At 37.4% G+C, this 26,245-nt stretch overlaps 1 protein-coding gene across 1 annotated transcript in view; it reads left to right on the plus strand.

The window, feature by feature from the left end:
- Window positions 1-5,246: 5,246 nt before the first annotated feature.
- Window positions 5,247-26,245, plus strand: part of LOC133633505 (protein FAM83F-like) — a 63,775-nt gene continuing 42,776 nt past the window's right edge. Inside the window, exon 1 of the mRNA XM_062026046.1 lies at window positions 5,247-5,835. Within this exon, the coding sequence (XP_061882030.1) occupies window positions 5,344-5,835 (492 nt within the window). The 5' untranslated portion in view covers window positions 5,247-5,343. The remainder of the gene's footprint in view (window positions 5,836-26,245) is intronic.

Genomic DNA, 26,245 nt, shown 5'->3' on the forward strand with positions numbered 1-26,245 from the left:
ATATTGTATGGGAAAAAAAAAAAAAGAAGTAAAAATGTAAGATAAAAGAGTGAAAAGATCTAATGTAATTAGAAAAAGCTGAATTGTTGACACACCAGTGTGTGCAGTTACAAGATCATAATATCATTATTATTATTTTGTTATTTTTATTGTCATTATTATATCCTTACAGAAAAATGCCCACATTTTCCATCCATCCATCCATTTTTCTACCGCTTGTCCCTTTTTTGTTTGGAAAAAACAACAGTCAGAATGTAAGAAAAAAGAGCAAAAATATGTAATGCAAATGTGAAAAAGATGAAATTTAATACTAACTATTAATAATACTAATTATTATTTGTCACCTGCAGAAATGTTTTCTTTAAATAAATATGTGCGTGTGTATGTATATATATATATATATATATATATATATATATATATATATATATATATATATATATATGTGTACATACTATATATGTGTGTATATATATATATATATATATATATATATATATATATATATATATATATATATATATATATATACTGTATATATGCATACATACATGTGTATATGTATGTATATATTACAAAAAATTAGACACGCCTGATCTAAAAGCTTTGAAATAAAAATAACATTTAAATATATATATATATATATATGTGTGTATGTATATATATATATATATATATATACATATATATATGTATGAGTGAATATATATATATATACATATAAATATATATATATATAAGTGAATATAAATATATATATATACATATATATATATTCACTTATACATATATATATATACACACACACACACACACACACACACACACATACATGTGTATATGTATGTATATTACAAACAAATTAGACACGCCTGATCTAAAATCTTTCAATCAAAAACAACATTTATATATAAACTAAGTAGTAAAATATAAAAAGCATTTGACAAATTACAATGACAATAATGCACACTGTTGAAAGTGAGAGTGAACATTAATATTTTCGTAAAGCAGAATTTTTGACAACACAATCATAACATTATAACTATAGTGTTATTATTATTTTCTTACAGAAAAAGGTCCATGACATATTGTTGGGGGGGTGGGGGGGAACAACAGTAAAAATGTAACAAAATACAGCAAAAAGATGATATTTCAAACTAATTATTAATAATATAATACTTTGTCACCCATAGACACAACGTTTTTTCTTTAAATGTATATATTGTCTGGTTATTGGTTTTAATTATTTTATCAAAATAGCCCCCGCATACTTTTACTTTTTCAGTATGAAGCCCTTGGTCGGAAAACGTTTGGACACCCCTGCTTTGCTTTATGAAATATTGTCTGTCAGTGTTTTTCAACCACTGTAACGTGAGATACAGTCTGGTGTGCCGTGGGAGATTATCTAAATTCACCTATTTGGGTTAAAAATATTTTTTGCAAACCAGTAATTATAGTCATGTATATATCATGTGTTGTTGTTGTTGAGTGTCTGTGCTGTCTAGAGCTGTGTAATACTCTTCCATATCAGTAGGTGGCAGCCGGTAGCTAATTGCTTTGGAGATGTCGGAAACAGCGGGAGGCAGGGTGCAGGTAAAAAGGTATTGCTTAAACGCATGTGTCAGGAACAGATATGGAAGCACATTTTTACAACACATTTCTGCATAAAAGTGATAATATATCATATTGTAGGTGTTTATTACACGTTGCATTCATATTTTGTTACATTTTTGTTGTGTTTAGCTTAGTTGTAAAAGTTAAAGTACCACTGATAGTCACACACACACTAGGTGTGGTGAAATTATTTTCTGCATTTTATACCTGGGAGGTGAGGGGAGCAGTGAGCAGCAGCGGTGGCCGCGCTCGGGCATCATTTTGGTGATTCAACCCCAATTCCAACCCTTGATGCTGAGTGCCAAGCAGGGAGGTAATGGGTCCCATTTTTATAGTCTTTGGTATGACTCGGCTGGGGTTTTTTTTTTTTTTTTTTTTTTTTAAAGATGTCTATGGAGGAGTAAAAGAGGTGCGATTTTCATATGTTGTTCATATTCAGTGTTTTATTTTTCCTAGTTAATATTGTAAATCCCACTTTTTTAATTTTCATGTACATTTTGGGCGTCCCATTCAGTAAAAAAATGGAAAATTCCATTCCGTTTTTTTTAGGTGGTCTGTTTTTAGAATTCTATCGGACATTGTGACTTTTGGTATTAGTGTTCCTGCAAAAAAAAAAGGGACCCAAACACACATACTGTCATACTTGCCAACCCTCCCGGTTTTACCGGGAGACTCCCGGTATTCAGCGCCTCTCCCGATAACCTACCGGCAGAAATTGTCTCCCGACAAACTCCCGGTATTCAGCCGGAGCTGGAGGCCACGCTCCCTCCAGCTCAATGCGGACCTGAGTGGGGACAGCCTGTTCTCACGTCCGCTTTCCCACAATATAAACAGCCTGCCTGCCCAATGACGTCATAACATCTATGGCTTTTAGAGAGTAGAGTGCACAACTACGCACACAACAAGGAGACGAAGCAGAAGAACGAGGAAGTTACAGACATGGCGACGCCGTCGACGAACAAGATGAAGGAATACGCTTGCAAGTTCCAAAACGAATGGAAACAAGAATTTCAGTTCATCCAGGACAGTTCGAAGGGGAAGGTGTATGTTGCCTGTACATTTTGTAGAACAGACTTCTCCATTGAACACGGTGGCCGAAATGATATACTCATTCATGAACGGAGAAGTTAAACAGGACAATGCTGCCATCTAATGGATAGCCTCCAGAACACTGAAGTTCAAGTATTTATTTTATTTGTACGTATAATAAAATATATATATATATATATATATATATATATATATATATATATATATACAGCTAGAATTCACTAAAAGTCAAGTATTTCATACATGTATATATATATATATATATATATATATATATATATATATATATATATATATATATATGAAATACTTGAGTTGGTGAATTCTAGCTGTAAATATACTCTCCTCTTAACCACGCCCCTAACCACGCCCCCAACCAAACCCGGGACCATCTTCAAAGTGCAATGCTGAAACAAATAATGCAAACAATAACATGTAACTTCCAGGGCTTGAGATTAATGTAGTCTTGTCGTCCCGGGGACAATAAAAAAAAAGGCACGGGACGAAATTAAATCCCCCCTGGGATGATAGCTTTTAACCATTTTTTTTCTTTTTCTTTTTATGTATTTATTCATTTTACATTTTATATTAAATGTCTTGGTTTTTCCACCCTCTGAAAATCCTATGAAATGTTTAACAAGCCATCCTATAATAATACAACAGCTATTAATGTAACAATACAATAAAACAAATATATTTAATGATGTTTTCATTATTTTAACAATAGGCTAATGTATATTACTTTATATAGATTCTACAAGAAACACAAAACTTAAAAACTAAATGATTTACAATTGCAGACACAAGGTTCTTGTTCTGCAGTGCTGTGTGCTAATGTGCTTCGTACACCTGCAGGACCGCAAGCAAGGTCGCAGAGAAAATGCGGACTGGATTTTGAGTGATGTCGGCATTTTCTATATGAACAAGTGCAATGGATTGGATTAACCATTTTTTTTCTTTTTCTTTTTATGTATTTATTCATTTTACATTTTATATTAAATGTCTTGGTTTTTCCACCCTCTGAAAATCCTATGAAATGTTTAACAAGCCATCCTATAATAATACAACAGCTATTAATGTAACAATACAATAAAACAAATATATTTAATGATGTTTTCATTATTTTAACAATATGCTAATGTATATTACTTTATATAGATTCTACAAGAAACACAAAACTTAAAAACTAAATGATTTACAATTGCAGACACAAGGTTCTTGTTCTGCAGTGCTGTGTGCTAATGTGCTTCGTACACCTGCAGGACCGCAAGCAAGGTCGCAGAAAAAATGCGGACTGGATTTTGAGTGATGTCGGCATTTTCTATATGAACAAGTGCAATGGATTGGATACCGACGCACTAAAGGGGCTCTCTACCTCACGCTATAAGTGAGGGGAAACTGAGTGATTAACGACAGGTTATATGATTATTTATTTTAACTCATATTCGGGCCACTTTATAATGAATATGTCGGAATGTATTTGCAAAAAAACAAATTTTAAAATTTTTTTTTTAAAAACACCAAATCATTTAGGGAGGCTTAAGAACATTTTAGGGGGGCTTGAGCCCCCCTAAAATTGGCCTAACAACGCCAATGCTGTACAGCAAGTTTTTACAGTTAAATGTTTATACATCATTTATACACACATACACATTGCCCCCCCCCCAGACACATTTTTTCTCTCAATGTGAATGTGGCCCCCGAGTCAAAATATTTGCCCAGCTCTGCTCTAACCACTAAGACACTTAGTAGGTTATGGTTATGGTTTAAAGCAGGGATGTCAAACGTACGGCCCGAGGGCCGGATCAGGCCCGCGAACAGGTTTTATCCGGCCCGCGGGATGAGTTTGCTAAGTATAAAAATTAACCTGAAATTTTTGAATGAAAGAAACAGCTGTTCTAAATGTGTCCACTAGATGTCGCAATAGCAATTATTTATATATTTGTAGATTATGCTACATATGTACAAAATAAACCACATGATGTTAGTACATAAGTCGAGGAAAATGATCAAACTACATAAAGAACATACTGTAATTTGATTTTGAAAAACATTTTTTTTTATCTTGATTGAAAATTAACACCAATGAGTTGACTGATAAACATTATCACATAATTTATTAAAAAAATATAAATAACGACAAATAAATTATTAACCGCAATATGCAAGTGTATAAAAAAACAACAACAACATTATGATTTGTACATTTTCAGAATGTGCTTGTTCTATTTTTAAACAAATAAAACAATCTGAAGTTGTCTTTATTTTTAAGTTATCATGCCGTGATTTTACCAGTCCGGCACACTTGGGAGTACATTTTTCTTCATGTGGCCCCGCCTCTAAAATGAGTTTGACACCCCTGGTTTAAAGTCATGTCCAACAATTGCGACAACGACTTTTTACTGTCAACTGAGTTTCGTTTTTGAGTGATTTCTACCCGTGGTGCGCCTCCGGATTTTTTCAACGCAAAAAATGTGCCTTGGCTCAAAAAAGGTTGGAAAAACACTTATCTACGTTACAAAAAACGACTCTCTCTTTGAATTCCCTTTGTCCTTGAAGGCAACATGCCGCGTTCAGGCCCCTCCTCCCTCCCGGAGCAGGTGAGTCAACTTCCCGAGGCTCTCAGTTCATACCGCCACTTTCCTTCAGGTGGGACTGGACTTCTGCCGGCCCGCAGCCATGGCCGAATCCCAGCTGGTGTGCATGGAGGACGGCCACATCGGGACCCCGGTCCCGGAGACCCGGCCGGAGTTCTACTACAGCGAGCAGCACCGCGCCGCCGTCGAGCAGCTCCTAAAGAACGGCGACGGCGCCTTCAAAATGCGCCTGCGGGAGGACGAGGTGAAGGACTTCCTGTCGGCCCGGGAGGTCAAATTGTTTACCAACACCTTCAAGAACTACGAGGCGGCGACGGCGGCGGCGGAGGAGGAGAAGAAGGGCGGCCACGATGCGGCGGGGTCACCCTGCGCGTCGTCCCCGGGGGACTCCGGGGTTCATTCCACCTACTGGCCCCAGATGTCGGACACGGAGGTGCCGCCCCTGGACATAGGCTGGCCCAGCGGGGGGTTCTTCAAGGGGGTGACCCGGGTGGCGGTCCACACCCACCCACCCAAAGACAACGGGCCCCACATTAAGGAGGTGGTGCGCAGACTCATACAGGCGGCCAACAAGGTGAGCGTCGTCATAATAACCATGTCAAGTCTCATTTATACCAGGGGTGTCCAAACTTTTTCCACTGAGGGCCACACACGGAACAATTTAAAGGCCTACTGAAATGAATTTGTTTTATTTAAACGGGGATAGCAGATCTATTCTATGTGTCATACTTGATCATTTCGCGATATTGCCATATTTTTGCTGAAAGGATTTAGTATAGAACAACGACGATAAAGATTGCAACTTTTGGTATCTGATAAAAAAAAAGGCTTGCCCCTACCGGAAGTAGCGTGACGTAGTCAGTTGAACATATACGCAAAGTTCCCTATTGTTTACAATGATGGCCGCATGAAGTGAGAGAGATTCGGACCGAGAAAGCGACAATTTCCCCATTAATTTGAGCGAGGATGAAAGATTTGTGGATGAGTAAAGTGCAAGTGAAGGACTAGTGGGGAGTTGAAGCTATTCAGATAGGGAAGATGCTGTGAGAGCCGGGGGTGACCTGATATTCAGCTGGGAATGACTACAACAGTAAATAAACACAAGACATATATATACTCTATTAGCCACAACACAACCAGGCTTATATTTAACATGCCACAAATTAATCCTGCATAAAAACACCTGCGTGTTTGTTATGCTAGCTCCAAGCTCCTCTGCTAGCTCCTAGCTCCATAGAACACGCCAATACAATTCAAACACCTGATCAACACACACAATCACTCAGCCCAAAAGACCGTTCACCTAACCCAAGGTTCATAAAGCTTATATATTTTTAAAAAGTTACGTACGTGACGCGCACGTACGGTACGGTACGTGTTATGCTAGCTCCTAGCTCCTATGCTAGCTCCTAGCTCCATAGAACACGCCAATACAATTCAAACACCTGATCAACACACACAATCACTCAGCCCAAAAGACCGTTCACCTAACCCAAGGTTCATAAAGCTTATATATTTTAAAAAAGTTACGTACATACGCAAAAAAAAGTTGCGCACATACGGTCAAGCGATCATATTTTTAGAAGCCAAAGCTGCATACTCACAGTAGCACGTCTGCGTCTTTGTCATCCAAATCAAAGTAATCCTGGTAAGAGTCTGTGTTGTCCCAGTTCTCTACAGGCGTCTGTGTATCGAAGTCAAAAGTCCTCCTGGTTAGAGTCTCTGTTATCCGAGTTCTTCCATCTTGACTGCATCTTTCGGGAATGTAAACAAAGAAGCGCCGGCTGTGTACTGTTGTGGCTGACTACGTTCGAAAAATACGTCCATTTCGCACCGACAACTTTCTTCTTTGCTTGCTCAGCTTCTTTCTCCATAATGCAATGAACATGATTGAAACACATTCACGAACACAGATGTCCAGAATACTGTGGAATTATGAAATGAAAACAGAGCTTTTTCGTATTGGCTTCAATGTGGAAGGCATACCCGTGTTCCCCGGTCTACGTCACGCGCATACGTCATCCTCAGAGGCGTTTCGAACCGGAAGTTTAGCGGCAAATTTAAAATGTCACTTTATAAGTTAACCCGGCCGTATTGGCATGTGTTATAATGTTAAGATTTCATCATTGATATATAAACTATCAGACTGCGTGGTCGGTAGTAGTGGCTTTCAGTAGGCCTTTAAGCATACGGGGGCCATTTTGATATTTTTCATTTTCAAAACATAACAAAATATATAGATTTTTTTTTAACCTTTAGGGCTCCCGGGGACCAATCAAGGGTCAAGGGTCTCAGTCATTAAAATGTTAAAAATAAGTCAAATTATTATTATTATTTTTTACAGTATATCTCTATATCAACTTCAGGTTGATATCAAGTAAAAAAAACAAACAGGTTTTATGCCTTTTCTGTCAAAGACAACTTTGTTTTGTATAGTAAAACTGAAATATGCAGTATTTAGTAAATAGAGCCCTAAAACAGGGGTGTCAAACTCATTTTAGATCTGGGGCCACATGGAGAAAAATCTACTCCCAAGTGGGCCGGAATGGTAAAATCATGGCACGATAACTTAAAAATAAAGACAACTTCAGATTGTTTTCTTGTTTAAAAATAGAACAAGCACATTCTGAAAATGTGCAAATCATAATGTTGTTGTTGTTTTTTTTACACTTACATGTTGCGGTTAATAGTATTCTATCTTTATTTGTCGTTATTTATACTTCCTGAATAAATTATGTGATAATGTTCATCAGTCAACTCATTGGTGTTAATTTGCAATCTATGAAGATAAAAAAAATAGTATCAAAATCCAATTACAGGATGTTATTCATGTAGTTTGCTCATTTTCCTCCAATGATGTACTAACATCATGTGGTTTATTTTTTTCGTACATATGTAGCATCATCTACAAATTTACAAATAATTGCTATTGCGACATCTAGTGGTACACATTTAGAAAAGCAGTTTTTTTCATTCAAAAATTTCGGCTCATTTTTATACTTAGCAAACTCATCCCGCGGGCCGGATAAAACCTGTCCGCGGGCCTGATCCGGCCCTCGGGCCGTACGTTTGACACCCCTGGCCTAAAAGATCAATAATGCAGGACACCATTGATTTGAATTATTTAATATTTTTGAGTAATCACAGTGAAAAGTTCAATAAAATCCCACTAAATATATTTGGGATCCAAAAGGTCTCCCACTCATAAAGTGATACATTTTTATTAGTTGTTTTTTTTTACTTTTCACACTTAAATTACAAGATCAACTTCAGATATATCTACTATTATTTTGTTTGTTTTATGCTCTTTTGTCAAATAAAACTTTGATGTTTTTATATGGCAACCACACAATATATGCAATATTTTTTTCCACATAAAACATTTTAAAGTGAAATTTTTTAAGTAATAATTCATTGTAACATAGATTTTTTGTCTATTTTCTTTTTTTTTTCTCGAGCAATGGCAAAAAAAATAAGAATAAACAAAGACAAAAGAAAAAAAAAACAGCCTGCATGGCAGCTTTGTGTCAACATTGCAACTTTTTCTCGTTAGATTTCACCTCATTCCACTTTTTTAAAATGTTTTTTTTAATTTTTGCAATACTATCAATTTTGCAATTTTTGCAGAATGTGTGGGGGGCCGGTAAACGATTAGCTGCGGGCCCCAAATGGCCCCCGGGCCGCACTTTGGACACATCTGATTTATACAGTCGTGGTCAAAAGTATACATACACTTGTAAAGAACATGATGTCATGGCTGTCTTGAGTTTCCAGTCATTTCTACAACTCTTATTTGTTTGTGATAGAGTGATTGGAGCACATACTTGTTGGTCACAAAAAAACATTCATGAAGTTTGGTTCTTTTATGAATTTATTATGGGTCTACTGAAAATGTGACCAAATCTGCTGGGTTAAAAGTATACATGGTAGTACATGGTAGTACACAATTTTAATCGATTCTTGAGGGTAACGATTAGATTCAGAATTGGTTCTGAAATCAAAACGATTCTCAATTCTAAATAAATAATTTTCAAACAATATTTAGTGCCACTCATATGATTAACTACATTCCTCCAGAACAAACAGCTTTGATACATTTTTGTATTGCTTAAAAGAAAACTGGTTTTGTTTAACAAAATTCTACCCAAACAATTAATAAAGTCAAACACAAATAAGGCAACAAGAGAAGTATCCAACACTTCTCTTTTGTAAAGTATAATCTGTACAGCAGATATGATCATCTACATCAACAATATGATTTGCCTGAGTGGCTTGACAAAACAAATACAAATTTAAAAAATTGTAAAAAATATAAATAAATATTTCTAAATCGATTTTTTTTTTAATCGATTAATTTTAATTTTTTTGACACTCCTAATAATATTAACTATGACATAATAAGAACGTGAAAGCAAAATAGTACTACCCGACCCGTGTGCGCGTGCTTAAACTACTTCAAAATAATGAACCAGAAAAGTGAATCCAAAAGAATATAAATACATAAAAAAAACAATGAAAAATAATGATAATAATTAGGTAAATTACACATTTTCTTGTCCAGTTGTCATGGTGACGCTGTATCCGCCTGTGCATAAAACAAGGAACAGCTCACAACTGCAAATTCTCATCGTTCACTTAAAAGAGCCGTTCAGAAGACTAGATTCGTTCGCCAATGTCACATCTCTACCGTAACTCCATCCATCCATCCATTTTCTTGGATGGATTGTCCCCTTTGGGGCTGCATTCGGGCGGAAGGCGGTGTACACCCTGGACAAGTCGCCGACCTCATCGCAGGGCCAACACGGATAGACAAGACAACATTCACACTCACATTCACACACTAGGGCCAATTTTAGTGTTGCCAATCAACCTATCCAACTATGTTACTTAAATCACAGGTGTCAAACTCAAGGCCCGGGGGCCACATCTGACCCGCCTTGCATTTCTTTTAAACTTAAAGACCTACTGAAAGCCACTACTACCGACCACGCAGTCTGGTAGTTTATATATCAATGATGAAATCTTAACATTGCAACACATGCCAATACGGCCGGGTTAACTTATAAAGTGCAATTTTAAATTTCCCGCTAAGCTTCCGGTTGAAAACGTCTATGTATGATGACGTATGCGCGTGACGTCAGTGGTTGAAGCGGAAGTATTCGGACACATTGTATCCCAATACAAACAGCTCTGTTTTCATCGCAAAATTCCACAGTATTCTGGACATCTGTGTTGGTAAATCTTTTACAATTTGTTCAATTAACAATGGAGACTGCAAAGAAGAAAGCTGTAGGTGGGATCGGTGTATTAGCGGCCGGCTGCAGCAACACAACCAGGAGGACTTTGACTTGGATAGCAGACGCGCTAGCCGACGCTAGCCGCCGACCGCATCGATGATCGGGTGAAGTCCTTCGTCGCGCCGTCGATCGCTGGAACGCAGGTGAGCACGGGTGTTGATGAGCAGATGAGGGCTGGCGTAGGTGGATAGCTAATGTTTTTAGCATAGCTCTGTCGAGGTCCGGTAGCTAAGTTAGCTTCAATGGCGTCCTTAGCAACAGCATTGCTAGGCTTCGCCAGGTTGGACAGCATTAACCGTGTAGTTACAGGTCCAGTGTTTGGTAGTATTGTTGATCTTCTGTCTATCCTTCCAGTCAGGGGCTTATTTCTTTTGTTTCTATCTGCATTTAAACACGATGCTATCACGTTAGCTCCGTAGCTAAAGTGCTTCACTGATGTATTGTCGTGGGGATAAAAGTCACTGTGAATGTCCATTTCGCATTCTCGACTCTCATTTTCAAGAGGATATAGTATCCGAAGTGGTTTAAAATACAAATCCGTGATCCACAATAGAAAAAGGAGAAAGTGTGGAGTCCAATGAGCCCTTTTACCTAAGTTACGGTCAGAGCGAAAAAAGATACGTCCTGCACTGCACTCTAGTCCTTCACTCTCACGTTCCTCATCCACAAATCTTTCATCCTCGCTCAAATTAATGGGGTAATCGTCGCTTTCTCGGTCCGAATCGCTCTCGCTGCTGGAGGAAATGTGAGGAGCCCTTCAACCTGCGACGTCACGCTACTTCCGGTACAGGCAAGGCTTTTTTTTTTATCAGCGACCAAAAGTTGCGAACTTTTATCGTCGATGTTCTCTACTAAATCCTTTCAGCAAAAATATGGCAATATCGCGAATTGATCAAGTAAGACACAGAATGGATCTGCTATCCCCGTTTAAATAAGAAAAAATAATTTCAGAAGGCCTTTAAACTACTTATATACTTATAATAATAAACCAGAAAAGTGAATCCAAAAGAATATGTTAGTAAAAATACATAAAAAACAATGAAAAATACCCAAGTACAAGCGTTGTTTTTTTAAGTCACTTTTATATATATTTTATAATATATGTCGCGATAGACACAATCGATATCAATAAAAAAATGCGTTCGATATTTTTTTTTTCTTCTTCGTCGGAAAAGAACGGAAGCTGCGAAGCAAGGTCGGTTGAACAAAGGCACTCCAACTCTGGTAGCCGAGCAACGCAGGAAGTGATCACTGATCAGTGGGAGGGACACGCTGACAGCCAATCAGATGACAGTATCAACTATCAAAGTTTGCTTGAAAGTCAAAATGAAGAAATTGTGGCCAAAAGAGGAAAAGTCAACTGGACAGTATGGCACTTTTGGGGATTTAAAAAAAAAAAAAGGGACCGTAGTCAGACCAATGTGGCCCTGTATGCTAGGCACTCGTCCCCACCTTAATCGCGCTCACCCTTTAGAGCACAGCTGTAAGTTCCTGGCACTAAACCTGCAGAAAATAGTTCTCTTTGTTTACGTTTTCACACTTTGCACTATTTTCTTACATTCTTTATGAAGAATTTCTTACATATTCTTTCATTTTAAGAGCTTATTGTTTGGATTTTACTATTTTGTTTACATTGTTTGAGTGTTTTCCATGCTTGTGTTGACATTTTCATTCTGCCTTCCTAGCTGACGGGATTATAATCAGAGGAAGTTACATTTCAAATAGGATTTTCTCCTGCTCCTTATTTTCCATAGGTCATCAGTGTTTCCCATAAACTGCCAAGATACCTGTGGCGGTGGGGGCGTGGCCATGGGCGTGGTCACCATGACATCATCGAGTAATTTGCATAATTTACTACAATTATATGATTTTCTCTAAAAAGGCTCAAAAAATGTATACTTACTAATTAATAATAACAGTTTTGTTTTAAACGTCCATCCATCCATCCATTTAACAATATAATTACAACACTTTATGTACATATTTATATACAGATTTGAACAATAAGTTATTCACTGAAATATATTTATTAATTGTGGTTCTTACAAAAAATATATCTTATAAAATATAAAAGCTAAAATGTCTCAAAGCTCTGCCCCTTTAATTAGTGCATACTAAATAATTTAACTTTGGCCTACTACTACAACCATATTATTTACCAGCAACATAAAGTGAAACAGAGGCAGAGGTGTCCTGCCACAGTCAGTAACAAATAAACAGAAAACAGTAGTGGTGGTAGATAGACACAGAGCTTCATCAAACATCTGATCCACTGAACAAAGGGCTCCAAAAATCTTGAACTTTAGACTGCCATCAGTTTTAGTCCCTACACTTAACCATGTGTTTCCTACTGCCTGCAGACTTTGCACCCTTTGTTATATACACATGTTGTGTTTCTAATATAAATACATTTAATAAAGTCAAATACAAATAAGGCAACAAGAGAAGTATCCGAAACTTCTCTTTTGTAAAGTAAATCTGAACAGCCGATATGGGCATCTACATCAACTATATGATTTGCCTAAGAAGGTGGACAGGACAAAAAATAAATAAATAAATAAAATATAATATATTTTTTAAATTTTTTTATTCGTAGCGGACGTAATTCTTTCGTGGCGGGCCGCCACAAATCAATGAATGTGTGGGAAACACTGGTCATACAAATATCAATAATTATCAATATCGACAGTTTTCGGCCGTATCGCCCAGCCCTGCCCTACAACAGATGATTTCTCATGAGAAGATGTGTTCCCAGAATGACTTTTGTTGTCCCGCAGAGCTGGTTATCCGACACTGTGCGTCTGCGACAAAAGTGCGTTTGTGCTCGCGCCGACACGACAGCCGGCGTCCGAGTGGTGTGTGGGTCCGTGTGGTCAAAGGACCATTGTGCGACATGAACAGTAAAAGACAAAAGCACCAGCTCAAGTTCCACTCAGAAGTGGAACACATGGACTGACATGTTCGTGATAGTTTGACCCTCTCATGAGGAGCGTCTGTTTTGTTCCGGTGTTTGACTTGCCCGTATTGAATGAAGGTGTGTTCGGGTGCGGATGTGCATCCTGGAGTTATTTGTTTTTGTTTCCACCTTGACAGACGTCCCTAATCTTCCAGTAAAACCTACACAAGAGGTGTTTACAAAGTCTAACATAATTGATGGTTTGGATTTTGTCATCGAGTCTTGAAAGCTATTTTAGTCGTCTTACAACAAAAACGCACTTTGGGAATTCCCCGGTGTCTTCTCGTTGTTTGGCAGACCAGGTGCACATGAGGTGTGTTGAGAAGTGAATTTACGAAGTCATCTTCTACACAGAGTTGTAACAACACCAGGGCTGCAGCTATCGATTATTTTAGTAACCGAGTAATCTATTGATCAGTTTGGTCGATTAATCGAGTCATCAGAAAAAACACTTTTTAGCCTCAGTGTGTATTTTTCGGGAAAATAGTTGAAATAAAGATTTTAGTACTTGCTATAACCTTTATTACCTTGTATTTACCCTTTTTGACCGTTTTGTACCTTATTTTACCTTCCACATTCTTTGTTACTTTTTATTTACTTTCTTCAACCGTCGTTTACCTTGTTTCGCCATCTTGTTTTACCGACTATATTCTTTATTTTACTTTTTATTTACCTTCTTTGACTGTCTTTTACCTTGTTTTTTTGTTTTATTTTACCTTCTATAGTCCTTCTTTTACCTTTTATTTAAATTAGTTAAATTTAACTTATCTACCTTATTTTACCTTCTTTTACCTGCCATTTTTCTTTTATTTACTTCCTTTACCTTCTCTATTCCTTCTTTTACCTTGAATTTAATTTATACTTACCTTCTTATTCCTTCTATTGACCTTTTTTTATGTTGTTTTACCTTTTATTTGTCTTATTTATCCCTTCTTGTACCTATTATTTACCTTCTATTTACCATATTTTAACTTATATTACCTTCTATTTTCCTTTTTTTTAAAACTTGTTTTACCTTATATATTCCTTCTTTTACCTTTTATATACCTTCAGTTTAATTTATACTTAACTTCTTATTCCTTCTATTAACCTCTTTATGTTTTACCTTTTACTTATCTTCTTTTACCGTTTTTTTTAAAACTTCTTTTACCTTCTATTTTCCTTTTATTTCCTTGTTTTACCTTCTACATTGCTTCTTTTACCTTTAGTTTAATTTATACTTACCTTCTTATTCCTTCTATTAACCTTTTTATGTTGTTTTACCTTTTACTTATCTTCTTTTACCATTTTTGTTTACTTCTTTTACTTTTAATTTACCTTCTATTTACCATATTTTAACTTATTTTACCTCCTATATTCCTTCTTTTACCTTTTTATTTACCTTTAGTTTAATTTATACTTACCTTCTTAAAACTTCTATTAACCTTTTTATGTTGTTTTACCTTTTACTTATCTTCTTTTACCATTTTTTAAAACTTCTTTTACCTTTAATTTACCTTCTTTTACATTTTATTTACCTTCTATTTACCATATTTTAACTTATTTTACCTTCTATTTTCCTTTTATTTCCTTGTTTTACCTTCTATATTCCTTCTTTTACCTTTATTTACCTTTAGTTTAATGTACACTTACCTTCTTAAAACTTCTATTAACCTTTTTATGTTGTTTTACCTTTTACCTATCTTTTTACCTTTTTTAACCTTTAATTTACCTTCTTTTACATTTTATTTACCTTCTTTTATCTTCCATTTAATTATTTTACCTTCGACTTACCTTTTTTCTATTTTCTTTGACCTTTAATTACGCCGTTGTTACCTTCACTTTACGTTTTTTCTACCTTCTGTTTACCGTTTTGCCATCTTTTACCTTCCATCCAACTTTTTGACCTTCTTTTACGCGGTCTGGACCGTATCAATTTTAATCCGTTACTCTCATTAAACGCTTAACCGACGCAACAGAAAATACAAGTTTTTTTTTCTAATGGCGTTAGTCGTTGCAACCAAATGTATTTGTGGTGTGGCCACCACCGATGAATGGATGTTTGGAGGAAAACACTGGCAAGTAAAATAGTTCCTTGTTGGTTGAAGTTCAGTTTGAACTGTTCCAGTTTGTATTCCTGTTCCCCTTCTCTACGGGACAATGACACAGCTTCGATCTTCTCCACCTGGTTCACAAGTGACTTTATCACCGCAGTGCCTTGGTTTGTAGGTGTGAGTGATTAATGCCTGCTCAAAAGGTCCATTAAGGACCCGAAGCGCCTTTGTGTGTTTTGTAATTCCAGCCCTGCTCAGCTGACTCATGTCCTCCTGCTGGCACATTCTGCCCATGCAGGCAAGAAGTGGGTCAGTGCCAGGCTTGTTTTACCGGCTGCTATTGCGCAAACTCTGGCTCGGGACTTAATTAATGTTGGAAACTTCTTTTCTTTCCTTCCGTCCTCCCTCCATGACTTTTACGCTCTCTCCACATGCTTGTTGTCCTGCCGCTGGTTTCCAAAGCTCTGCACCTTCACTAGAATTTTAAGTGGTGAGCGCCGGCGGGTTTTATACGACCGTTTACGTTCAACATGGCCTCCGCCTTGTTTACTGCCTTTGAGACTTTGCGTCACTCTGGAAACTTTGCTCTTACTCGACTCGGCCGTAAGGTTCAGCGGCCACTTCATTAAGTACACCATGTCATTTTTTTGATTGATTGAAACTTTTATTAGTAGATTGCACAGTACAGTACATATTCCGTACAATTGACCACTAAATGGTAACACCCGAATACGTTTTTCAACTTGTTCAAGTCGAGATCCAGTACAAAAATGCACCGTTGAAAAGGTGAATATATAGTTTGAAATTTGCATGCTAACAGTTAGCATGTGTTAACTACCAAGTAATATGTCTCTGAGGTGTACGCTTGTAAAATTAGCTAAGGTGTATGGCGGCAAAATTGGCTAAAAAGTTAGCGAGGTGTACAGCAACAAGATTGGCTAAAAAAGTGAGCGTATGTGAAGTACCAAGTTATATAATGCTGGGGTAAACCGTTATAAAATGTCCCAAATAAGTTAACATGCTAACGGTTAGCAGGCTAATTGCTAACATATATCAAGTACCACGTTATATGACTCTGGGCTAAAAGTTTACAAAATTGGCCCAAAAAAGTTGACATGCTAATGTTAACATGCTGACGTTAGCCTGTGCCACGTACCAAGTTATATGACTCTAACAGGTACGTTTGTAGAATTAGCTAAACAAGTTAGCATGCTGACTCGGACGTGTATGGCGGCAAAATTGGCTGAAAAGTTAACGTATGTCAAGTACCAAGTTATATGACTATGGGGTAAACCGTTACATAATTTGCCAAATAAGTTAACATGCTAACGGTTAGCAGGCTAATTGCTAACATATATCAAGTACCACGTTATATGACTCTGGGCTAAAAGTTTACAAAATTGGCCCAAAAAAGTTGACATGCTAATGTTAACATGCTGACGTTAGCCTGTGCCACGTACCAAGTTATATGACTCTAACAGGTACGTTTGTAGAATTAGCTAAACAAGTTAGCATGCTGACTCAGACGTGTATGGCGGCAAAATTGGCTGAAAAGTTAACGTATGTCAAGTACCAAGTTATATGACTCTGGGGTAAACCGTTACAAAATTTACCAAATAAATTAACATGCTAACTGGTGTATGGCGGCAACATTGGCTAAAAGTCCATGAGGTGTACGGCGGCAAAATTGGGCCAAAAATATATGACTATGGGGTAAACCGTTATAAAATGTCCCAAATAAGTTAACATGCTAACGGTTAGCAGGCTAATTGCTAACATATATCAAGTACCACGTTATATGACTCTGGGCTAAAAGTTTACAAAATTGGCCCAAAAAAGTTGACATGCTAATGTTAACATGCTGACGTTAGCCTGTGCCACGTACCAAGTTATATGACTCTAACAGGTACGTTTGTAGAATTAGCTAAACAAGTTAGCATGCTGACTCGGACGTGTATGGCGGCAAAATTGGCTGAAAAGTTAACGTATGTCAAGTACCAAGTTATATGACTATGGGGTAAACCGTTACATAATTTGCCAAATAAGTTAACATGCTAACGGTTAGCAGGCTAATTGCTAACATATATCAAGTACCACGTTATATGACTCTGGGCTAAAAGTTTACAAAATTGGCCCAAAAAAGTTGACATGCTAATGTTAACATGCTGACGTTAGCCTGTGCCACGTACCAAGTTATATGACTCTAACAGGTACGTTTGTAGAATTAGCTAAACAAGTTAGCATGCTGACTCAGACGTGTATGGCGGCAAAATTGGCTGAAAAGTTAACGTATGTCAAGTACCAAGTTATATGACTCTGGGGTAAACCGTTACAAAATTTACCAAATAAATTAACATGCTAACTGGTGTATGGCGGCAACATTGGCTAAAAGTCCATGAGGTGTACGGCGGCAAAATTGGGCCAAAAATATATGACTATGGGGTAAAACGTTACATAATTTGCCAAATAAGTTAACATGCTAACGGTTAGCAGGCTAATTGCTAACATATATCAAGTACCACATTATATGACTCTGGGCTAAAAGTTTACAAAATTTGCCCAAAAAAGTTGACATGCTAATGTTAACATGCTGACGTTAGCCTGTGCCACGTACCCAGTTATATGACTCTAACAGGTACGTTTGTAGAATTAGCTAAACAAGTTAGCATGCTGACTCGGACGTGTATGGCGGCAAAATTGGCTGAAAAGTTAACGTATGTCAAGTACCAAGTTATATGACTCTGGGGTAAACCGTTACAAAATTTACCAAATAAATTAACATGCTAACTGGTGTATGGCGGCAACATTGGCTAAAAGTCAACGAGGTGTACGGCGGCAAAATTGGCCCAAAAATATATGACTATGGGGTAAACCGTTACATAATTCGCCAAATAAGTTAACATGCTAACAGTTAGCAGGCTAATTGCTAACATATATCAAGTACCACATTATATGACTCTGGGCTAAAAGTTTACAAAATTTGCCCCAAAAAGTTGACATGCTAATGCTGACGTTAGCCTGTGCCACGTACCAAGTTATATGACTAACAGGTACGTTTGTAGAATTAGCTAAACAAGTTAGCATGCTGACTCGGACGTGTATGGCGGCAAAATTGGCTGAAAAGTTAACGTATGTCAAGTACCAAGTTATATGACTATGGGGTAAACCGTTACATAATTTGCCAAATAAGTTAACATGCTAACGGTTAGCAGGCTAATTGCTAACATATATCAAGTACCACATTATATGACTCTGGGCTAAAAGTTTACAAAATTGGCCCAAAAAAGTTGACATGCTAATGTTAACATGCTGACGTTAGCCTGTGCCACGTACCAAGTTATATGACTCTAACAGATACGTTTGTAGAATTAGCTAAACAAGTTAGCATGCTGACTCGGACGTGTATGGCGGCAAAATTGGCTGAAAAGTTTACGTATGTCAAGTACCAAGTTATATGACTCTGGGGTAAACCGTTACAAAATTTACCAAATAAATTAACACGCTAACTGGTGTATGGCGGCAACATTGGCTAAAAGTCAACGAGGTGTACGGCGGCAAAATTGGCCCAAAAATATATGACTATGGGGTAAACCGTTACATAATTTGCCAAATAAGTTAACATGCTAATAGTTAGCAGGCTAATTGCTAACATATATCAAGTACCACATTATATGACTCTGGGCTAAAAGTTTACAAAATTTGCCCAAAAAAGTTGACATGCTAATGCTGACGTTAGCCTGTGCCACGTACCAAGTTATATGACTCTAACAGGTACGTTTGTAGAATTAGCTAAACAAGTTAGCATGCTGACTCGGACGTGTATGGCGGCAAAATTGGCTGAAAAGTTTACGTATGTCAAGTACCAAGTTATATGACTCTGGGGTAAACCGTTACAAAATTTACCAAATAAATTAACACGCTAACTGGTGTATGGCGGCAACATTGGCTAAAAGTCAACGAGGTGTACGGCGGCAAAATTGGCCCAAAAATATATGACTATGGGGTAAACCGTTACATAATTTGCCAAATAAGTTAACATGCTAATAGTTAGCAGGCTAATTGCTAACATATATCAAGTACCACATTATATGACTCTGGGCTAAAAGTTTACAAAATTTGCCCAAAAAAGTTGACATGCTAATGCTGACGTTAGCCTGTGCCACGTACCAAGTTATATGACTCTAACAGGTACGTTTGTAGAATTAGCTAAACAAGTTAGCATGCTGACTCGGACGTGTATGGCGGCAAAATTGGCTGAAAAGTTAACGTATGTCAAGTACCAAGTTATATGACTATGGGGTAAACCGTTACATAATTTGCCAAATAAGTTAACATGCTAACGGTTAGCAGGCTAATTGCTAACATATGTCAAGTACCACATTATATGACTCTGGGCTAAAAGTTTACAAAATTGGCCCAAAAAAGTTGACATGCTAATGTTAACATGCTGACGTTAGCCTGTGCCACGTACCAAGTTATATGACTCTAACAGGTACCTTTGTAGAATTAGCTAAACAAGTTAGCATGCTGACTCGGACGTGTATGGCGGCAAAATTGGCTGAAAAGTTAACGTATGTCAAGTACCAAGTAATATGACTCTGGGGTAAACCGTTACAAAATTTACCAAATAAATTAACATGCTAACTGGTGTATGGCGGCAACATTGGCTAAAAGTCAACTAGGTGTACGGCGGCAAAATTGGCCCAAAAATATGACTATGGGGTAAACCGTTACATAATTTGCCAAATAAGTTAACATGCTAACAGTTAGCAGGCTAATTGCTAACATATATCAAGTACCACATTATATGACTCTGGGCTAAAAGTTTACAAAATTTGCCCAAAAAAGTTGACATGCTAATGCTGACGTTAGCCTGTGCCACGTACCAAGTTATATGACTCTAACAGGTACGTTTGTAGAATTAGCTAAACAAGTTAGCATGCTGACTCGGACGTGTATGGCGGCAAAATTGGCTGAAAAGTTAACGTATGTCAAGTACCAAGTTATATGACTATGGGGTAAACCGTTACATAATTTGCCAAATAAGTTAACATGCTAACGGTTAGCAGGCTAATTGCTAACATATATCAAGTACCACATTATATGACTCTGGGCTAAAAGTTTACAAAATTGGCCCAAAAAAGTTGACATGCTAATGTTAACATGCTGACGTTAGCCTGTGCCACGTACCAAGTTATATGACTCTAACAGATACGTTTGTAGAATTAGCTAAACAAGTTAGCATGCTGACTCGGACGTGTATGGCGGCAAAATTGGCTGAAAAGTTAACGTATGTCAAGTACCAAGTTATATGACTATGGGGTAAACCGTTACATAATTTGCCAAATAAGTTAACATGCTAACGGTTAGCAGGCTAATTGCTAACATATATCAAGTACCACATTATATGACTCTGGGCTAAAAGTTTACCAAATTGGCCCAAAAAAGTTGACATGCTAATGTTAACATGCTGACGTTAGCCTGTGCCACGTACCAAGTTATATGACTCTAACAGGTACGTTTGTAGAATTAGCTAAACAAGTTAGCATGCTGACTCGGACGTGTATGGCGGCAAAATTGGCTGAAAAGTTAACGTATGTCAAGTACCAAGTAATATGACTCTGGGGTAAACCGTTACAAAATTTACCAAATAAATTAACATGCTAACTGGTGTATGGCGGCAACATTGGCTAAAAGTCAACTAGGTGTACGGCGGCAAAATTGGCCCAAAAATATGACTATGGGGTAAACCGTTACATAATTTGCCAAATAAGTTAACATGCTAACAGTTAGCAGGCTAATTGCTAACATATATCAAGTACCACATTATATGACTCTGGGCTAAAAGTTTACAAAATTTGCCCAAAAAAGTTGACATGCTAATGCTGACGTTAGCCTGTGCCACGTACCCAGTTATATGACTCTAACAGGTACGTTTGTAGAATTAGCTAAGCAAGTTAGCATGCTGACTCGGACGTGTATGGCGGCAAAATTGGCTGAAAAGTTAACGTATGTCAAGTACCAAGTTATATGACTATGGGGTAAACCGTTACATAATTTGCCAAATAAGTTAACATGCTAACGGTTAGCAGGCTAATTGCTAACATATATCAAGTACCACATTATATGACTCTGGGCTAAAAGTTTACAAAATTGGCCCAAAAAAGTTGACATGCTAATGTTAACATGCTGACGTTAGCCTGTGCCACGTACCAAGTTATATGACTCTAACAGGTACGTTTGTAGAATTGGCTAAACAAGTTAGCATGCTGACTCGGACGTGTATGGCGGCAAAATTGGCTGAAAAGTTAACGTATGTCAAGTACCAAGTTATATGACTCTGGGGTAAACCGTTACAAAATTTACCAAATAAATTAACATGCTAACTGGTGTATGGCGGCAACATTGGCTAAAAGTCAACGAGGTGTACGGCGGCAAAATTGGCCCAAAAATATATGACTATGGGGTAAACCGTTACATAATTTGCCAAATAAGTTAACATGCTAACGGTTAGCAGGCTAATTGCTAACATATATCAAGTACCACATTATATGACTCTGGGCTAAAAGTTTACAAAATTGGCCCAAAAAAGTTGACATGCTAATGTTAACATGCTGACGTTAGCCTGTGCCACGTACCAAGTTATATGACTCTAACAGATACGTTTGTAGAATTAGCTAAACAAGTTAGCATGCTGACTCGGACGTGTATGGCGGCAAAATTGGCTGAAAAGTTAACGTATGTCAAGTACCAAGTTATATGACTATGGGGTAAACCGTTACATAATTTGCCAAATAAGTTAACATGCTAACGGTTAGCAGGCTAATTGCTAACATATATCAAGTACCACATTATATGACTCTGGGCTAAAAGTTTACCAAATTGGCCCAAAAAAGTTGACATGCTAATGTTAACATGCTGACGTTAGCCTGTGCCACGTACCAAGTTATATGACTCTAACAGGTACGTTTGTAGAATTAGCTAAACAAGTTAGCATGCTGACTCGGACGTGTATGGCGGCAAAATTGGCTGAAAAGTTAACGTATGTCAAGTACCAAGTTATATGACTATGGGGTAAACCGTTACAAAATTTACCAAATAAATTAACATGCTAACTGGTGTATGGTGGCAACATTGGCTAAAAGTCAACGAGGTGTACGGCGGCAAAATTGGCCCAAAAATATATGACTATGGGGTAAAACGTTACATAATTTGCCAAATAAGTTAACATGCTAACAGTTAGCAGGCTAAATGCTAACATATATCAAGTACCACATTATATGACTCTGGGCTAAAAGTTTACAAAATTTGCCCAAAAAAGTTGACATGCTAATGCTGACGTTAGCCTGTGCCACGTACCAAGTTATATGACTCTAACAGGTACGTTTGTAGAATTGGCTAAACAAGTTAGCATGCTGACTCGGACGTGTATGGCGGCAAAATTGGCTGAAAAGTTAACGTATGTCAAGTACCAAGTTATATGACTATGGGGTAAACCGTTACATACTTTGCCAAATAAGTTAACATGCTAACGGTTAGCAGGCTAATTGCTAACATATATCAAGTACCACATTATATGACTCTGGGCTAAAAGTTTACAAAATTTGCCCAAAAAAGTAGACATGCTAATGTTAACATGCTGACGTTAGCCTGTGCCACGTACCAAGTTATATGACTCTAACAGGTACGTTTGTAGAATTAGCTAAACAAGTTAGCATGCTGACTCGGACGTGTATGGCGGCAAAATTGGCTGAAAAGTTAACGTATGTCAAGTACCAAGTTATATGACTCTGGGGTAAACCGTTACAAAATTTACCAAATAAATTAACATGCTAACTGGTGTATGGCAGCAACATTGGCTAAAAGTCAATGAGGTGTACGGCGGCAAAATTGGGCCAAAAATATATGACTATGGGGTAAAACGTTACATAATTTGCCAAATAAGTTAACATGCTAACGGTTAGCAGGCTAATTGCTAACATATATCAAGTACCACATTATATGACTCTGGGCTAAAAGTTTACAAAATTTGCCCAAAAAAGTTGACATGCTAATGTTAACATGCTGACGTTAGCCTGTGCCACGTACCCAGTTATATGACTCTAACAGGTACGTTTGTAGAATTAGCTAAACAAGTTAGCATGCTGACTCGGACGTGTATGGCGGCAAAATTGGCTGAAAAGTTAACGTATGTCAAGAACCAAGTTATATGACTATGGGGTAAACCGTTACATAATTTGCCAAATAAGTTAACATGCTAACGGTTAGCAGGCTAATTGCTAACATATATCAAGTACCACATTATATGACTCTGGGCTAAAAGTTTACAAAATTTGCCCAAAAAAGTTGACATGCTAATGTTAACATGCTGACGTTAGCCTGTGCCACGTACCCAGTTATATGACTCTAACAGGTACGTTTGTAGAATTAGCTAAACAAGTTAGCATGCTGACTCGGACGTGTATGGCGGCAAAATTGGCTGAAAAGTTAACGTATGTCAAGTACCAAGTTATATGACTATGGGGTAAACCGTTACATAATTTGCCAAATAAGTTAACATGCTAACGGTTAGCAGGCTAATTGCTAACATATATCAAGTACCACATTATATGACTCTGGGCTAAAAGTTTACAAAATTGGCCCAAAAAAGTTGACATGCTAATGTTAACATGCTGACGTTAGCCTGTGCCACGTACCAAGTTATATGACTAACAGGTACGTTTGTAGAATTAGCTAAACAAGTTAGCATGCTGACTCGGACGTGTATGGCGGCAAAATTGGCTGAAAAGTTAACGTATGTCAAGTACCAAGTTATATGACTCTGGGGTAAACCGTAACAAAATTTACCAAATAAATTAACATGCTAACTGGTGTATGGCGGCAACATTGGCTAAAAGTCAACGAGGTGTACGGCGGCAAAATTGGCCCAAAAATATATGACTATGGGGTAAACCGTTACATAATTTGCCAAATAAGTTAACATGCTAACAGTTAGCAGGCTAATTGCTAACATATATCAAGTACCACATTATATGACTCTGGGCTAAAAGTTTACAAAATTTGCCCAAAAAAGTTGACATGCTAATGTTAACATGCTGACGTTAGCCTGTGCCACGTACCAAGTTATATGACTCTAACAGGTACGTTTGTAGAATTAGCTAAACAAGTTAGCATGCTGACTCGGACGTGTATGGCGGCAAAATTGGCTGAAAAGTTTACGTATGTCAAGTACCAAGTTATATGACTATGGGGTAAACCGTTACATAATTTGCCAAATAAGTTAACATGCTAACGGTTAGCAGGCTAATTGCTAACATATATCAAGTACCACATTATATGACTCTGGGCTAAAAGTTTACAAAATTGGCCCAAAAAAGTTGACATGCTAATGTTAACATGCTGACGTTAGCCTGTGCCACGTACCAAGTTATATGACTCTAACAGATACGTTTGTAGAATTAGCTAAACAAGTTAGCATGCTGACTCGGACGTGTATGGCGGCAAAATTGGCTGAAAAGTTAACGTATGTCAAGTACCAAGTTATATGACTCTGGGGTAAACCGTTACATAATTTGCCAAATAAGTTAACATGCTAACGGTTAGCAGGCTAATTGCTAACATATATCAAGTACCACATTATATGACTCTGGGCTAAAAGTTTACAAAATTTGCCCAGAAAAGTTGACATGCTAATGTTAACATGCTGACGTTAGCCTGTGCCACGTACCAAGTTATATGACTCTAACAGGTACGTTTGTAGAATTAGCTAAACAAGTTAGCATGCTGACTCGGACGTGTATGGCGGCAAAATTGGCTGAAAAGTTAACGTATGTCAAGTACCAAGTTATATGACTCTGGGGTAAACCGTTACAAAATTTACCAAATAAATTAACATGCTAACTGGTGTATGGCGGCAACATTGGCTAAAAGTCCATGAGGTGTACGGCGGCAAAATTGGGCCAAAAATATATGACTATGGGGTAAAACGTTACATAATTTGCCAAATAAGTTAACATGCTAACGGTTAGCAGGCTAATTGCTAACATATATCAAGTACCACATTATATGACTCAGGGCTAAAAGTTTACAAAATTTGCCCAAAAAAGTTGACATGCTAATGTTAACATGCTGACGTTAGCCTGTGCCACGTACCCAGTTATATGACTCTAACAGGTACGTTTGTAGAATTAGCTAAACAAGTTAGCATGCTGACTCGGACGTGTATGGCGGCAAAATTGGCTGAAAAGTTAACGTATGTCAAGTACCAAGTTATATGACTCTGGGGTAAACCGTTACAAAATTTACCAAATAAATGTACATGCTAACTGGTAACATAAATCAAGTACCACATTATATGACTCTGGGCTAAAAGTTTACAAAAAATGGCCTAAAAAGTTGACATGCTAATGTTAACATGCTGACGTTAGCATGTGTCATGTACCAAGTTAAATGACTAACAGGTACATTTGTAGAATTAGCTAAACAAGTTAGCATGCTGACTCGGCAGCAAAATTGGCTGAAAAGTTAGCGAGGTGTACGGCGGAAAAATTGGCTTAAAGGTTAGAGAGGTGTATGGCTGCAAAATTGGGTTAAAAGTTAACGTATGTCAAGTACCAAGTTATATGACTCTGGGGTAAACTGCTACAAAATTTACCAAATAAATTAACATGCTAACTGGTAACATATATCAAGTACCAC

Source organism: Entelurus aequoreus, linkage group LG18 (genome assembly GCF_033978785.1).
Source record: "Entelurus aequoreus isolate RoL-2023_Sb linkage group LG18, RoL_Eaeq_v1.1, whole genome shotgun sequence".
In the NCBI taxonomy this organism is placed as follows: domain Eukaryota; kingdom Metazoa; phylum Chordata; class Actinopteri; order Syngnathiformes; family Syngnathidae; genus Entelurus; species Entelurus aequoreus.